We start from the raw sequence: 17602 nt of genomic DNA, 5'->3' as shown, positions 1-17602 counted from the left end.
TATGGCACTACAAGAGTAGGGCAGAGGTTGAAACTAAGACAAGTGGTTTCCCTCCCAACTCCTAAAAATCTTGTGTGAATGAAATCTTATTACCTCATCCATCCAGGGAAGTGGTAATAACTTCACAACAGGTTTCATCCATCCGGGGAAGTGTTCATAATTTCACAACAGTATAACAGGCTTCTTTCAAGAAACTCACCCAGAATGGTGGCCAGCCAGGATTTTTTTTTTAAAGCAACAATGGTTACAATGTGCTGAATAACAAACACAAACCTGCTAGACAGACCTATTTTTATTAAATAGCCATGCACAAAAAAAATCTATTGCTTGTCGCAATTCTGACAGCGAGGCATTAATTACATCCCTAATTTGAAGTCTAAAATTTGTTCCAATTTATCAAGTCCAATTGAAACTATTAAAAAAGATGTTGGCTTCTGCTATTCAGTGAGTCAGTAAATTAGTTTCCTCACACCCCATAACAAATTTATAATCACAGCCTTTTGGCACTGTCCTGTGGCATTGGCTAAGGATTTACAATATCTGGCTGACCAAATCTGTATATGTGACAGGTGCTTTGAAGTCTTTTCTGACAGTCTTTCTTCTGAGCCTTGCAATGCATGTTGGATGAAAATATATAGAAACCACAAATGCAACTGTTCCCATTACAACTGATTACACATTGGGTTCTCATTTATTAAAGAAAGGGAAAACTGCATTTTTCTGAAGCCTTAAATCAGTAATGTAAATTTCCAAAATATATGTACATTTCCCCCAATTTTTACACTTAGAATATTTACCTATGGAAACTAATTTTTAAAACAGGACTTAAAATGTCTTCAATTTTAACTGGCAAGTTGCATAGTTTCTGTTGTTTAATAATAATTGTCACAAGTAGGGTTACATTAACACTGCAATGAAGTTATTGTGAAAAGCCCCTAGTCGCCACAGTCCAGCACCTGTTCAGGTACCAGAGGGAGAATTCAGAATGTCGAATTCACCTGACAACACGTCTTTCAGGACTGGGGGGGAAACCGGAGCACCAGGAGGAAACCTGCGCAGACACAGGGAGAACGTGCAGACTCTGCACAGACAGGTGACCCAAGCCGGGAAACAAACCAGCGAACCTGGCGCTGTGAAGCAACAGTGCTAACCACTGCTACTGTGTCGCCCGTAATCTGTTTGGACAATTTTGTACTGTTCGAGGTAATTCCCATTTGGAAAGTCAACAAGATGTGCTCTCCCACTGAAAATTAAAATTTCAGTGAATTTCTACAACCATTTAGATCAATTGGTTTGCTTCTGTTGATGCTTTCTTGTGGCAAGACTGTAAAAAAAAATGTAATTAGTACTTCAGGTGAAACTGATCACTTTGCACCAAGGAAGAATATGTATAAATCTCTTCAGTAACAAGTTTACAAAATCTGGAAATGATACTCAAGCACAGTTTTAGGTTTTCTCCTCAATTATAAAGAGTTGCCGACAAACAATATTACCATATCTACCAGTTAATAAAAATAATGTATTCAAACATGAAATATAACTTTCATACTTACAAGTAGTTCCTTTAAGGTTTTTGTGCCTCTTCCCCAGTCAGGCAGACAGGGTGGTGGAATTTGTGAAGATTGTGAAAAATGCTTTTCTGACAGTATCTGTGCTACCCAAACTGGCTGTTGACCACTTTTCTCTAGTGAGTTACAGCTATCTTTGGTTTTGTCATGATGTAACTCATTATGAAAAGTATTACCCAAGTTTTCTTGTCTACTTAGGTCCATATTACAATCTCCTGTATTTTCACTCTAAAAAGGAGAAAACATGCAAAAAATTAGCAACTTCAGACCATTGCAAAAAGTCTTTAGCAATTTTGTATTTGCTCTCATTTAAAATGGAAAACAGAAGAACAAACAGAAGAAGTTCTTGAATTTAAAACAATGCATGCCCAGTCACCTCAGGATACACATGCAAAATCTGCAGGAAGAAAAACTGAAATTGTGGGACACAATGTGCTTAGGCTTTGCAGTCATTCTCAATATCTGCATCACCTTCTCAAAGGATAAGAAAGTTCCAGTAACTGGAGGGAAAAATGCTTGCCTCATTTGGCGAGTATAATTCTGGAATGACTGTGCTCATTATAGTTGTAAATGTAACTTCATTGCAGTGTTAATGTAAGCCTACTTGTGACACTAATGAAGATCATTAAAATCCAGGCTTCAAAAAAGGTACATTACTCTCAAAATGACTGGTATACACAAAAACATGCCAAGTTTGGAAACCTTCGTTAATTCAACTGATACATAGTAATGAAAGACCCACTTCTGATGGGTAATGGCAAAAGGACAAAATTAAATATTTACGGTATAATATTTTCCAGGCACACCTTGGGAGGTGAGGCAATGCATTTTGGGAGGACTAACGAGGCAAGAGAATATACAATGAATGGTCAGACCCTCGGAAGTACAGAGAATCAAAAGGACCTGGGTGTGCATACCCAGACATTTCTGAAGATAGCAGGACAGGTAGATAAGGCAGTTAAGGCTCATGGAATTCTTGTGTTTATTAAAAAGGCATGGAATATGAAAGAGTAGGGGAAAGTTATGTTGGAGCCGTCTCAAGCGAGTTAGGTCCCAGCTGGAACTGTGTGCAGTTCTGGTCACCACACTATAGGAAGGAAGTGATTGCACTGGAGAAGATGCAGAGGAGATTCACCAGGATGTTGATGGGGCTGGAGTGTTTCAGCTATTGAGAGACTGGATAGGCTGGGGTTGTTTTCCCTGGAGCAAAAGGAGGCTCAGGGGATCCAGATGGAGGTAGAATTAGGAGGGACAGTGGTTAGGAAGGTACCTTTCCCCAGGGGACATAGATTCAAGTTAAAGGACAGGAGGTTTAGAGGAAATGCAAGGAAAAACTTTCACCCAGAGGATGGTTGAAATCTGGAACTCAGTGTCTGAAAGGGTGGTAGAGGTGGGAACATTTAAGAAACGTTTAGATGCACATTTGAAATGTTATCGCCCACAAAGCTATGGACCAAGTGCTGGAAAATGGGATTATAATAGATAAGTGCTTGATGACCAGTGCAGACATGGGCCAAATGAACTATACAAGTGCCTAAAACCACCAAAATACTTACATCATCATCGCATTTTACACCTTTGCCTTTCTTCTTTTTCTTCTTGTTTTTGCCTTTTATGTTCTCTTCAGCAGCATTGGCCCAGCATTCTACACAACTATCCACACCATCCTCCTCTTTGTCCTCTACACAGTGATGTACACAAGTGTCATCGCCTGACAAAGGAGGACAAAAAACATCAATTATGTTTACATGCCAAATTGTAGTTTTCCACCAAGCTCAACAAAAATGTAAAAATTGGGCTGGATGCTATAAGCAGGCAGCAACAATACTTGTTATAATAAAAAGACTCCTTCAACTTCACATTTAGAAAAACCTCTGGCATCAGATTTCCAATCAACCTAGTTTTTGTAGCAATTGTACAGTACTGGTGCTACCAGAGTTGCACATTTATAGCTTAACAAGGTTGGGGGGGAAAAAAATCAATTCATGTTTAAACCGGAATAGAAATCTTACAGTTTAACTTCTAGACTAGGGGTAGCAGCTTTTATGTCCAAAGAGCCTTAAAAAAAAAGCCTAAAATTATTGGGAGTAACCAAATACTTGGCAAATTGCCACATGCCTGATACATGTTTGTGTATTGACCCGTGGAAGAAAAATTAGTTTTGATGACTTGTCTATCTACCGAATATGCTTGTTCAAGTTAATTTGCATGAACTATACATATGCATGCTGGAATGTAAAAATGGTTAATCACATTAATTTAATGGAAAACAGCATGTTTCCACTGAATAGCAAAGTAATGATATTTACATGCAATTTTTTGTTAAATCTTGCAAAGAAAATTTTACGATAATGGTCAGTAAAAAAATTTTAAACAAATTTAAGCGGTGGAAAAATCAGGACCATTTTTTAGCTATTGATTCTCGTTTAAAAACCTAATAGCACAGAATAATCATCTCAGCTGTATTAGATATAATAACGGTTGCAACCATAAACCAGTTTCTCGAACAAACAGCATCATGTCTTCGCCACGAGCAATTCTCGACTTGATTCCACTCGGGTGACAGGCATCCAATGCGTGACCTAGTCTGTCACAGGTGGGCCAGATGATGATTGGAGGAGTGGGTGGGTGGGATTCCCGGGTTGTCACACACTCCTTTTGCTAATGATGCTAGGCATCAGCTTGCTCTTGGTTGAAACTAGAGGTGTTCTCTTGACAGATGCTTTTCCATCACTTCGGCAGTCTTGGGCCAGGGATTCCCAGGTGTCTGTGGGGATGTTGTACTTTTTCCCAAGGCTGCTTTGAGGGAGTAATTGAAGTATTTTTTCTGCCCTCCTGGGCTCACTAGTGTGCTTGTTTCGAGAGACTAGTGCCAGTCATACAGATGACATAGCTCACCCAGCGAAGCTTATGGCGTGCGGTCAAGGTTTCAATGCTGCCTTGAATGAGAACGCAGGCGTTGGTGCACCTACACTGCCAATAGATTTGCAGGATCTTTAGAGGCAGTGAGGGCGATACCTCTGCAGGGTTTTGAGGTGTCTGCTTACATAGTCCCATGTCTCGGAGCCATATTGGAAGGCAGGTATCACTACTGCTCTGTAGATAAAGTTTGGGCCAAGTCCGAGGTCCTGGTCTTCAAAAAAGCTGTGTTGGCACAGAAAGCACTGTTAAACCTCATCAATATCTACCCTTGTTGATAAAAAGACTCCCATAGTACGAAAAGTGGTCCACGTAGTCAAAGGCCTCTTGGTGGATTTTGATGACCACTTTTCATTTACAACCACGCTGTCAAGGTTTGTTTGAACTTGTAATCACAATCATTACACATCTTCCAAAATAATCCCCTCAAAAATATTTTGAAATGCAACAGGGCAAGTTCATAAGTTATAGGAGCTGAATTAGGCCATGTGGCCCATTGAATCTGCTCCGTCATGCAATCATGGCTGATCCAATCCTGGCCTTAACCCTTCAACCCTTTATCAATTAAAAAATCTGTCTAACTCCTCCTTAAATTTACTCATTGTCCCAGCATCCATTGTACTCTGGGGTAGCAAATTCTACAGATTCACAACCCTTTGGGAGATGTAGTTTCTTCTCAACTCCTGTATTAAATTTCCTACCTCATTCTGGAATGTCCCACAAGAGACACCCGCTTCATGTCTACTTTATTTACCTTTTATCACTTTGCATATCTAAATTAGAAACTAAATTCTTGATTAAACAAATTAACTCCAAGAAAAATTGTTTGTCCAGTTCTTTGATTTGTCATCTTCTTGACTGATTCTTGAAGGCTTTTTTCATCATAACATGACCAAAGTGGAAGACTGGGAGCTGCCATTGAGATATTGAAGGGCCATATGCAGGAGTTGCTAATCTCGGTTCTCTAATGTCACCCCTATAAATTTGTCCATTTATTTAATTTGTTTTGATGATCCAAAAATGTTTTAAGAATTTTGGTATCATTCTAACCTGTTTCATCATGATTGCAGATACCTTCAGTGCAAGCTACATCTGATCCTTCGCGGGAACCAGTCTCACTGCCTTCCATACTTGATGAGTAACCACAGTCACTGCCATTACAATGTGGAGATAAACCTGAGTGAAAACAAAAACACTTTTCAATGAAAGCTATGTCCTCTTTTTGATTTTCTTCACTATTTCTTGAGCTGGTCAAAGTAGTTTAAACATGTCTATTTCTTCAATTTTGTCTTTCACTCAAGTTTCCATATAATTAACAATTTAAATCAATAAACAAGACAGTGAACTCCAACAGCTTTGCAGCAGCACCCTGGGGAGGGTCTTCTGTCCTACGGCCAACATCTGCCCAAACAGTCAATTTAGCAGCCATGTAAATTTGAGTCAGTAGCTGTAGATTGAATGCCATCTCAGGCAGATGGCTTCATCAGTAAGATGGTACTCAATCAAAGAACTTTACAGCACAGAACAGGCCTATGGCCCACCAAGCCAGATTCCTCATTTAGAATTGCTACTTATTGCCCAAACAATCTGTATCCCTCCCTTCCCCGCTCGTTCACGTATCTATCAAGATACATCTTGAACGTTGCTATCGTGCCTTCCCCCATCATCTTCACTGACAACATATTCCAGGCACCCACCACTCACTGCATGAAAACTTTCCCAGACATCTCCCCTAAACTTTCCCCCTCGTTAGTCTTCCACCCTGGGGAAAAAGCTTCGACTATTCACCCTGGCCATACCTCTTATAATTTTGTCGATCTCATCAGGTCTCCCCTCAACCTCCATCTTTCCAATGAAAACAAGAGTTCATTTCACCTCCTCATAGCCAACAGCCTCCAGACCAGGCAATTTCCTGGTAAACCTTTGCACTCTCTCCAAAGCATCCACATCCTTCTGGTAGAGCGGCAACCAGAACTACAAGCAATATTCCAAATGTGGCCTCACTAAAGTTTTATGCAACTGTAACAAGATCTTCCAACTCTTGTGCTCAATGCTTAGGCCGATGAAGGCAAGCATGCCGTATGCCTTTTAAAAAAATAAATTTAGAGTACCCAATTATTTTTTCCAATTAAGTGGCCAATCCATCTACCCTGCACATCTTTGGGTTGTGGGGGGTCAAACCCACACAAACAGGGAGAATGTGCACAATATGCATTTTTGGCCACCTTATCCACCTGCATTGCCACTTTAATGGAAATATGGACCGGAGCGCCCAGATCCCTCTGTATGTTAATGCTCCTAAGGGTTCTGCCATTCACACCCGAATTTGATCTTCCAAAATGCATCACCTCGTATTTTCCGGAGTTTACTCCATCTGCCATTTCTCTGCCCAACTCTCAAATCTATCTATATTCTGCTGTATTCTGACAGTCCCCTTCATTATCTGCAACTCCACCCATCTTCAGATCATCTACAATTTCCTCCAATCATTTATATATATTACAAAGTGGTCTGAGCACTGATCACCCTGTGCAACACCACTAGTTACAGATCTCCAGTCAGAATCTCTCCAAAGTTGGCAAGACATAACCTTCCCCGCACAAACCTATGTTGCCCATCATTAACAAGTCCATTTGCTTCCAAATGCAAATAAAACCTGTCCCTTAGTATCTTCTCCAACAGCTTCTCCGCCACTGACATCAGACTCACCGGTCTATAATTACCTGGATTATCCCTGCTTTCCTTCTTAAACAAAATGACAACATTGGCTATTCTCCAATCCTCTGGAACTTCGTCTATGGTCAAATATGATGCAGAATACCTATTAAGGCCCCAGCTATTTCCTCTCCCCTCCCACAGTAACTTGAGATTTAGCCCATCCAGCCCAGGGGACCTGTCTACCGTAATACATTTTAAGATATCCAACGCTTCCTCCTTAATTATGCTGATATGTCTGAGAGCATACACTCACCCACCCCTAATCTCAACATCTGTCATGTTCCTCTCCTTGCAGAATACCGATGCCAAGTACTCATTAAAGGATCTCACCCACTTCCTGACACCACGCGGAGTGGGCCTACTCTTTTCCTAGCTATCCTCTTGCTCTTTATCTATATCCTAAGGCCTTGGTATTTTCCTTGACCTTGCTTGCAAATTACATTTCATAGCCCCTTTTAGGCCTCCCAACTCCCCATTTGAATTGTTCCTACTTTCCCTATATTCTTCAAAAGCTTTGTCTGTTTTTAGTTGCCTATGTTTCCCCCCTCCCCGGTCCTCCCTCACTTTCCTCTTACTATCTTGTCCTGTGGCCTATCTTGGCCACAAACAGGTCTCTGAACAGTTGGGTCAATAGCTACCATGTTTTGTGGAAGCCCTCTTCCGACCCACGGATGGCAAATTTGATTTTCTCCATTTGGAAAAATTCTGATAGGTCGGACAGCCAGTCTGCAGCTTTAGGTGCTGCTGCTGACTGGCAACGAAGCAGGATTCTACAGCAGGCGATCAGGGAGGCAAAGGAAAGGGCTCCCGGTGAAGATATCTGGCTGGTCTGATACCCCGAAGACCGCCACTTCTCAGGGATGGCTTCACCCTCATCCCTCGAAGACTGCCCAGAACCAAGAAAGTCTGGGGCAAGACCAGAACATGAGGGTGTGGTTGCCAGAAAGTTAAGCTGCCAGCCCTGCCCTTCCTTCAGCCATATCTCCAAGATAGCATCATAATTCACTACATTAATCCAAGCTCAAAGTTCATCCATATTACCCGTTATAGTTCTTGTGTTGAACCAAACGCATTCCAGACCCACCGAGTTCACCAACTCCCCCTGCCTGCTCTCCAGTTAGCTATATTTGTTTTAGTCTCGCTCTTCCCCAGTCTCTACAGCTGCTGGCCTGCTGCTCCAGTTCCCATTTCCCCTGCCATACTACTGCTGCTCCAGTTCCCGTTTCCCCTGCCATACTACTACTGCTCCAGTCCCCATCTCTTGCCATACTAGTTTAAATCCTCCCGAACCACAATAGCAAATCGCCCGGCCAGGATATTGGTGCCTCTCCAGTTTAGATGCAATCCATCCTTCTTGTAAAGGTGAGCAATAAGAGACCCAGTCTGTTAGTTCTAACGAACATTTAAAGATTCTATAGCATTAGTCATAGAGCAGGTTAAGTGTCTTGACCAACATTCTTTCCAATGATCAGAGATAAATTAGCTGATTATTCACCTGCTGCAATATCTGTACTTCCAAGAATATTTTAAGACATTTGAAGATAAAAAGGGTACCATAACTTTTTAACAAATTGGCGACCAGGATAATCCAAGATCAGTACTGCTTTGAGCAATCAGTCAGAATCTCAAAGTAAAAACAAGAGAGTGAAGGAAGTTCATCGGAGATAACTCGGCACCACTGGAAGATTTCACACAATTAAAGCTTTATTTCTGATTCGGCAAGGAATTCTTCTGCAAACATTGGGCACAACAGTGTACATACCTTTCTTTGTTTTGGGCGATCCAAGTAGATTTTCACTGCCTGGGCACGTGCACGAGGTACTTTCATTTGTAACAATTACTTCAACTCTACCATTTGCATCTTCCATGGTGCCACAGTCTTTACAGCTGCTCTCTACTGCCTCGGATGTTGCCTGGAATGACATTTAAATACAGCAAACAATTTTTAAAAATTGGTGCCCTAGAAAACACACCATGATTCTATTGAAAGCCGTTCTCTCCAATATAGAGTGATTAAAAAAGAGACAACGGATTCAGGTAAGCATTCAGTCTGCGCTTAAAATCTATTGGTAGTGTGCATGGAGTATTTAAAGATTACTAAATATCTAGAAGAAACCAATCGAAAACCTAAGAGTTTTGAGTTGCAACAGATATCATGAATGAATGGATGTGGTGCTTTCAAAAGCCTTTGACAAGATAGCAGATGACACAATTACAGCGAGGGCAGCAAACAATTTACAAAGGGGGAAAGAATTAAAGGCAGCTTTCTCAGCAGCATTCAGTGTCAAAAAGTGAGGTCATACATTTTGGTATGGAAATAAAATTATACTGGAATAAGAAAAGCTGGGTGATGTGGACAAGGTGGGGGGGGGGGGGGATTTTGAAAGGTGGATTCAGGTTCACAATATCTTTAGATAGCTACGCCTCAAATGGATACGGCAATATAAAAGCTAACAGAATTCTAGATTTAACGACCAGGGCAAGCTACAAAAACCAATTACGGAAAACCACAGCAAGATCACAATTGAAGTAATGCGCACAGTTTTGGGCTCCAATAGGAGGGGTGTTGAGGCTATAGAGGGTACAGCACAAATTAACCAAACACCGCTGAGTATGAGATAACAAATAGAGAAGGCATGAAGAAACATTGGTGCTATTTTAATTAGACTGGAGGAGTCTAAAATTGTATAATTGTAGAAAATTAGTTAAAAACAGAAATTAATAGATGCAAATAGGCATTGAAACTACAGACTTCTGCCAATGGACTGGTTAAATTTTAGTTTACAAAATTATTTTTCAGTAATTATGTGTTATCACTGACAGAATGGCGAGGAGAAATCCAAATTTGTTCACACAAGGACTGTTGGATCAATACAACTGAAGTAACAGTAATTTACCCACCTCCTCTTGGGCTTTAGTAGTTTCGCCTGGAGTTTGAAGTGGGGTAGATATTTCACAGGCACATTTATTTTTACGCCTGTTCTTCCGTTTTTGACGCTTCTTTTCCTGCTTGAGCTCTCGAACTCTCTCCTCTTCAGACAACTCCTCACAAAGCTGCTCCAGTCGACTAATACCTTGCACTTTTTCAATTGCCATCTGCAGGACAGAGTTCCAGTTTTTCTTTTATAAAAATTACTAAAAAGGCCATTAGTGTATAAAAGCAAAATTTCAAGTTAAGATTTATATATCCGTTGCACTGGTTAGGAAAAAAGGGCAAGAGACCAGATATACGCCATTTAGTCTCCATATACTCATTCAGTTACCCCAATAAAATCTCCAAACAGTCTTTTGCTTAAAGTCATTTCAGAGATGTATCGTTCTTGTTCTTGCAGAAATGGAAGGCCTTCATTATAAAGTTGCTATGGGTCAAATATTCAATGAAGGTTCTGTATTTTAGGAGAATCCTTCAATGACTGTAGACTACTTAATATTTTTTCTGCAAAACCTATTTTTCTCACCGTCTGCAGGATGGTGTTGCAGTCAATTCAAGTTGGAAACAATCTGTTAATATGCCCAAGCCATGAAGTTCTAAGTAGCACTTGACAAAAGTTGGAGGAATCTTTTAGTCAGAGGAAAAAGTGCAGTTGGCCCCCAAAAATATAATTGAAGTACCAACATGTGTGCAGTCTGTGAAATTTGCATCTACAATTTCTCAAAAGTAGCTGCACTGTTGCTGCCATTTTAACATGGAGAACAAACCATTTTAACATGGAGAACAAACTAGGACACTTTCCACCACTTCATACCTTAGCTCTGCACTTTAACTAAATGGCCGATCCACAGAACAACCTCAAGTCATTTGATTACAATCCAGCCACCCATTTAAAGTGCACAAGTGAAGATGAAAAGGTTAGCTGCAATGCCCATCTTGCAATTAACTTGATAACGTCAAGACACACACATGAATAATGATAACTCAGACAAGTGGCGAAGAATGATCAGGGTTCATGGAACCAATTCCAAGCAGCCATTGGTTGCAGGAGAGGGGATGGGAAAGAGAAAAACCCAACTGAAATCGCAAAATAAACACTCTAATTTAATGAATCAGAAGTAACAAGCAATTGTGTATAAAAACATTATAAAACGGGAATGTATCAAAAGTGTAGGAACTGATCATATATTTGGATAAACAAAATCTTTGTGAAGTGCCAACCAAATAATTCTGGGGCTCAAAAAGGCGATCCAAATCCAGATGCTAAGGGTCCGCATCCAACCTCAGCAGGGTTGGATGCGGTCGAGACTTTGGAAGTTAAATAGGTTCTTGATTAACAAGGGAAAAAGTCTTCAGGGTAGGCAAGTGTGAATGTGAGTTGGAGATTACAAATCACATTAGCCATGATCTTATTGAATGGCAGAGCAGGCCAAGTGGGTTACACCTGCTCCGAATTTGTACGTTTGTAAACAAAATCAATGCATGGATATTTTTGAGATTTTTCTATACTTTCTTTTCCACAAGTAATGAATTAGATGCAAATGGGAAGGAGGATTGGTAAACAGCATGGACAAGAGAAGGACCCAGCATCTGACTTGACACAGTTACATGGTTAACCTCGGGTACATGTTCTCTAAATCTACTGTCCCAAGATGGTACCGGCATTGCTTTTCTTTCCTCATTGTGATACTGCTGACACTGCCAGCTCATTGTGATGGTATTCCGGTATGCCACCATTTTCATTTGTTTTGATAAGATTAAATGCAGGGAATACAAAACTAGCTTATGCCGAAGAAAGCAATACTTCTAATTTTTGAATATTCAACACAATCAATGTGGACTTGGGACTATACGTTATGCTACACCAAATGCATTTAAAGCTGCTAACCAACCATATTTTACATTAGCAATTTAAAACCATACCTCAAAGCTTTTGCGCAATGCATCAATACCAAGGTAGAAGAGCATTTGCCATGTCTGTTCTTCAGCACGTAGCTTCTGCCAAATTCTGTGCAAGCGTTCGTACAGATGAATACCAAGACATGTAAGGACTTCTTCTTGTGCAATGTCTATAGTTTTTGCATGTCGCTCCCTCCGCCTAAAAGCAATACAACTGGTTAGGTTACTATTTAAAGGTACATGTTCTGTTTCCACCCTGCACTGATCACAGATTCAACACATGTTCACCATGGAGTTATAATGCACTTAGAAATGGCAAGTACACATTTGATTTATACAAGATTCAAATGTCACAACTCCTATATAGCTTGCTCCAAAAAAAAAATCAAAATGCTCACTTACGAGACCCTCACTATTGGACCATACGTTATATTGCACCAAGAGTGAAGAACTGATTAGATTCAATTTAAGCATTCAGTTGACACAACGCTGTACACAGAATCAGATGCAGAATAGGTTCAACAGCCTGCAATTTTTCCTCCATTTCTGCTAGAACTTGCTCATTCTTCTGGCCAGACATCTCCAGCATTAATGATAGATGCTCAATATGCCCACTCATTTGGGTCAAATGTAGTTTTGATTGTTAGCACTTCGGCAACACTAGATATCAATAATACTGTTGCAATTACTGGCATCTAAAGTTGCAAGTGAAGCAAAGGGGGATTTAAGACAACCTTAGAACCTACCGTGAAGTATATCTGAAATCAGGGAACTAAAAAACAAATTGCCATGCTACACAGCAAACGTTATGAAGATTTTCTTAACACCACTCAAATGAACTGTTCCAAGGTCACATATAGAAATTATTGCAAGTCAGGGTGGCAACATGGATTTTTCTTCAAATTGGGATCTTTTCCTTTTAATTACTGAACCTTATATCCTACATGAAAAATAGCCAAGTTTATTCTACCCCAACAGGAAATAACTCCTGCGTTTCTTCACTTTCACAATCCAAGTCATATTACCAATTTGTGAAACATTCTGGAACAATGCCCATGATCGAAACAGAATCCTTTACAAACTAGCCTTAAAACCACCCTCCAAATGCCATCCACAACTTTCCCTTTGATCATGGAGTGTTACTGAGACACACACGTTCATTTCCTTCCTGAAGAGAGCAGTCTCCCCAAGCCCTCTGGTTCAGATCTAAATCTCTTGGCAAGTTACAAAGTCAATTACCTTAAAATAAAAGCAACTGAATTCAGCAGTTATTTTATACTGACATTGTGTCTACAGAGAAGTACATTTAAAAGAAAGCAACCAAAAGCGCTAGATAGCCCACTCTAGCAAATTACATACTCATACCCTCCTGCGAACTCTGGCTCAGCACGGCCCAAAAGATGCGCAATGAAGTCAGTCTCACAGCAGACATGAATATGTCGTTCATGGGGACAGCAACGCAGTCCCTCATAGAGAGCTGCACAGTAGCCCTTTTCTTTGCTGCAATCCAATTCCCCGATGAGAATGTTGTATGCTCGTAGCACTTTATTTTTACAATCTGTGCAAAACCTGCAATAAAAAGAAAATGATGTGAACCATGAATTTAACACTACAGTTGCAAAGATAAATGCAGTGATTTTTACTCAATAACTTTTGACTAATTTATATGTAATTAATTTCAACTGCAAATTCTGAGCATAACAGCATGCAGCATCCCTTTGCTCGATTACAAACCTGTGTTTCCGTAGATAAGTCTCTAGTGTTTCCAAGAGACAACTGGAGTCAATTAATACTACTTCATCCCTACATTCTTGGGACATCAGCTCCCACACATCCATCCAGCAACCCCTGTTAACAGAAACAGAGTGTCATTTTCTTCATAATTTACAAAAAGCATTTGGCCCAATTAGAATACACATCACTATTAATACTAGATACTTATTCAATCATGCTACCATTCTGGATTGATATTTTCCAGAATCAGTTAATTTATGATCTCGGAACAAAATAATTTCTTGTTATGCAATGGCACCGCTGTTTTTTTTACATTAGGCACTCATCCAATACTGATTAGTCATAAATGCTCAAAATAGCACAAATATTTCTTGTTTGTTGTAATGCAAGAACAATCAAATTTAAAATCAAATTGATTTGGTAGTACGTTTTCCAATCCAGAGGAAGATTTAAGGTCTTGGGTAGCCATGGTGAGCATCGCCCAATACCTACTGTGAAGCAATAAAAGTTGTCCAAAACTAAAATAGGAATACGAAATCGCAGAAACTGTAACGTTTTGGGCAGCACTGTGGTGCAGTGGTTAGCCCTGCTGCCTCACGGCACCGAGGACCTGGGTCACTGTCCGTCTGGAGTTTGCACATTGTCCCCGTGTCTGTGTGGATCTCACCTCCACAACCCAAAGATGTGCAGGGTAAGTGGATTGGCCATGCTAAATTTCCTTTTAATTGGGGGTAAAAAAAAATAATTGGGTACTCAAATTTTATGAAACAAAAAGTTCTATTCAGCACTCACTATTCAGCTATATTTACATCCCATTGAAAATGTTTACATCAAGTGGGGTATTAAAAACAAAAATGTATATAGGGTGAGCACCAAGAAGGATTAAAGACCAGAAAGATGGGGGAAGTGGGAAGAGAAGAAAAAAAAAGCACATAAAACCCCAAAACGTTTTATTTATATAGCGTCTTTCACATTTTCAGGACATCTCAAAGCACTTCAGTATCAATTAATCTGGAGTAATTTTGTGCCATGGAGGCAAACAAAGCAACGACCCACAGATTGTAAATGACCAGATCTGCTTCAGCGCAAAAAAAAACACAAACACTCAGCATGTCAGGCATAGTATCTATGGACAATCTGGTTTGAAAAACTTCTCCTTACTGAGAATGATCCACAGCTCAAAATTAAATAGAAAAAAAAACAACAAAATTCAGATCAAATAAACCTTTTTGAACAATAAATCTACAAAAACAGACTATTCAAACGTGTGCCAACGCACTAAAGAAATGAGCTTCAGTGAACAAATGGTCTTTACCCAAACTATTTCCTTTAACTGGAGACCAACTAAAATTATACCAAGGCATAGCCATGGTTAGTTTCAATATACACCTAGATATATCATACAATGGCGGATTACTGTCCCAAATAAATGTAATTAATATTTTTCCTCAGCATTTTAAAAAGGATGACCAAGTCCAATTAAGGGATGTAGACAGTTGTGAAACCAGAGGGTGAAATTTAAAAATGCTAAATTATAAAATGCTATTCCTTTAACCAAACCACAACTTAGCATTTCTAAATAAAATCAGAGGTCAAGGACCAACTGCATACATAATCTAGCTCTTTCTCCACCATTGTGTACAACATAAAACACCCAAGTACAAGAAGTGACCAAAATGTGGCTGAGGCCATCTTTGGACACAGCATCATAACAAAGTTTGCTCAAGTCACAGCTGTAATATATTGTAACGGCAAGTGTATTTCGGTGCCTTGGCAAGAAAAATGAGTTAATTGTCTCATTGGAAAAGTCAGCACAACCTCAAATTTGCAACCTAACAATTCCCTACTACAAAATTAATCCCAATCACTTCTTTGACCAGTAATACTTGTCAATTCTAGGAGAAACACCCAGCCTCAATTGCTCATATGGTGCTGCCAGCACAGATCATTTTATCCAATTCCTAACTCCAAATGTAAAATAAGTCAAATTACTTTAGAAATCTAACACATTGCAGACATTTACCCCAGTATGGTTTAAAGCCAAGAAGAAAGCAAATTACTGTGGATGCTGGAAATGGAAACAGAAAATGCTGAACAATGCAGATCTGACGGCATTTGTGGAGAGAAGGGAGCCAACGTTGCAAGTCTGGACGACTTTTGTCAAAGTCATCCAGACTCTATTTGTTAGCTTCCTTCTCTCTCCAGAGATGTTGTTAGACCTGCTGAGATTGTCCAGTATTTTCTGTTTTTACTTTAAACCTAGCCATTTGCCACCTCAGTAGGAAGGCCAATGTTGAAACTGGTTTCTGTAGAGATTAAATTAAAAAATTTAATACTGCAAATGAGTATAGCTAGATAAAGAGTTCAAAATATTTGTCAGAAAATTTCTATTTGCTGCCACGGTTCGATGAATTCAGATGATTTCCAAAATCAGCACAAATAAAAAGGAAATCCAGGTGTTAGTTTCATCTGTTGGTTTATAAACTACTGGCAGCATTTTCAACCTAAACAGACAAATGTTCCGAAGAATTGTTGCAGCACAGGAGGCTGCCACTCGACCCTTTGTGTCTGCACCATCTCCCCAATGAGTATGCAGTGCTATTCTCTCTCTTTTCCCTGTACCCCTATAATAGTCATCTAATGCCCTCTTAAATGCCTCAACCAGCCACCACAACATTTCTAGGCAGTGCATTCTAGGCCCAAACCACATCTCATTACATTTGCTTCTTTTGCAAATCACTTTAATCTCGCTCGAGATCCTTTTTAAGAGCAGCAAAGTTTCTCCCCAACTACTCTATCCAACTCCCTCATGACTTCGAGTATCTCTTTTAAATCTCTTCTCGACAAGGAGACTTCACAACATAAGTTTCTCATCCCGGGAACCATTCTTGAAAACATCTTCTGCATTCTCTCAAATGCATTCACAACCTTCCTGTAGTGTGGCAACCAGAACTGTACACAATATTCCAACAGATCAAACTAGTGTATTTTATAATTTTGGCATGATCTCCTTGCTGTTGTACTCTTTGCCCCTATTAATAAAGCCAGAGTACTATTTGCTTTATTAACTACTCTCTCCACCTGTCCGGTCACCTTCAATGATCTATACACATACACCAGGTCCCTCTGTTCCTGCACACTCTTATTTTATACTGCACCTCCTCTTCCTACCAAAATAAATCACCTCATATTCTCAGAATTTAATTTAATCTCACAAATATCTGCCCATTCCAACAACTGGTCTATGCCCTTTCGAAATTCAGTTTTCCACTCTTTCAAATTGTGTCATCCGCAAACTTTCAAATTGTCCACTGCACACGAGATCCAAATCATTAATATATAACAGGATACTGACCACTGGGGAACTTCACTGCAAACCTTCCTCCAGCCTGAAAATTATCAACTCTGATCCCAATACTCAGACAACCAATTTTGTATTCATGTTGCTTTTATTCCATGAGCTATAACTTGTCAAGTCTGTTGTATGGCACAATCTAATGCCTTTAAAAGTCCATGTAGGCCACATGAATAGCATTATGTTCATCAACTCTTGCCTCTTCAAAAAGACTCCAGCAAATTAGCCATGCAGTTTCTCCTTTAGAAATCCATGCTGACTCTTACTAATCAACCCAAATTTTTCCACGTAACTACTAATTCTATCCTGATTTTCTTCCCCATCCACCCACACCAATTAAGGGTCAATTTAGCATGCCTAATCCACCTACCTTGCACATGGTTGGGTTGTGGGGGCGAGGCCCACGACACGGGAATAAGGGGAAACTCCACACAGGCAGTGAAAAACAAGCCTGAATAATTGTTTCTAGAAGCTTCC

At 39.9% G+C, this 17602-nt stretch overlaps 1 protein-coding gene across 6 annotated transcripts in view; it reads right to left on the bottom strand.

Annotated features, from left to right (window-relative positions):
- Positions 1 to 17602, bottom strand: part of ggnbp2 (gametogenetin binding protein 2) — a 65424-nt gene that overhangs the window by 4017 nt on the left and 43805 nt on the right. For 2 of the 6 annotated variants that reach the window (XM_038814132.1, XM_038814135.1), the window contains 8 exons: positions 13771 to 13884; positions 13402 to 13605; positions 12061 to 12235; positions 10107 to 10301; positions 8968 to 9118; positions 5538 to 5663; positions 3125 to 3279; positions 1554 to 1796 (listed from right to left, as the gene is read on the bottom strand). In XM_038814132.1, coding sequence (XP_038670060.1) covers positions 1554 to 1796; positions 3125 to 3279; positions 5538 to 5663; positions 8968 to 9118; positions 10107 to 10301; positions 12061 to 12235; positions 13402 to 13605; positions 13771 to 13884 — 1363 coding nt within the window. Of the gene's footprint in view, positions 1 to 1553; positions 1797 to 3124; positions 3280 to 3883; positions 4713 to 5537; positions 5664 to 8967; positions 9119 to 10106; positions 10302 to 12060; positions 12236 to 13395; positions 13606 to 13770; positions 13885 to 17602 lie in introns of those variants that run through there. The other 4 variants (XM_038814131.1, XM_038814134.1, XM_038814133.1 and 1 more) reach the window with 3 other exon arrangements.

This window comes from Scyliorhinus canicula, chromosome 12 (assembly GCF_902713615.1).
Source record: "Scyliorhinus canicula chromosome 12, sScyCan1.1, whole genome shotgun sequence".
Classification (NCBI taxonomy): domain Eukaryota; kingdom Metazoa; phylum Chordata; class Chondrichthyes; order Carcharhiniformes; family Scyliorhinidae; genus Scyliorhinus; species Scyliorhinus canicula.
Note: the sequence above shows the minus strand (reverse complement) of the source record. Positions and strands in the feature narration are given on the sequence as shown.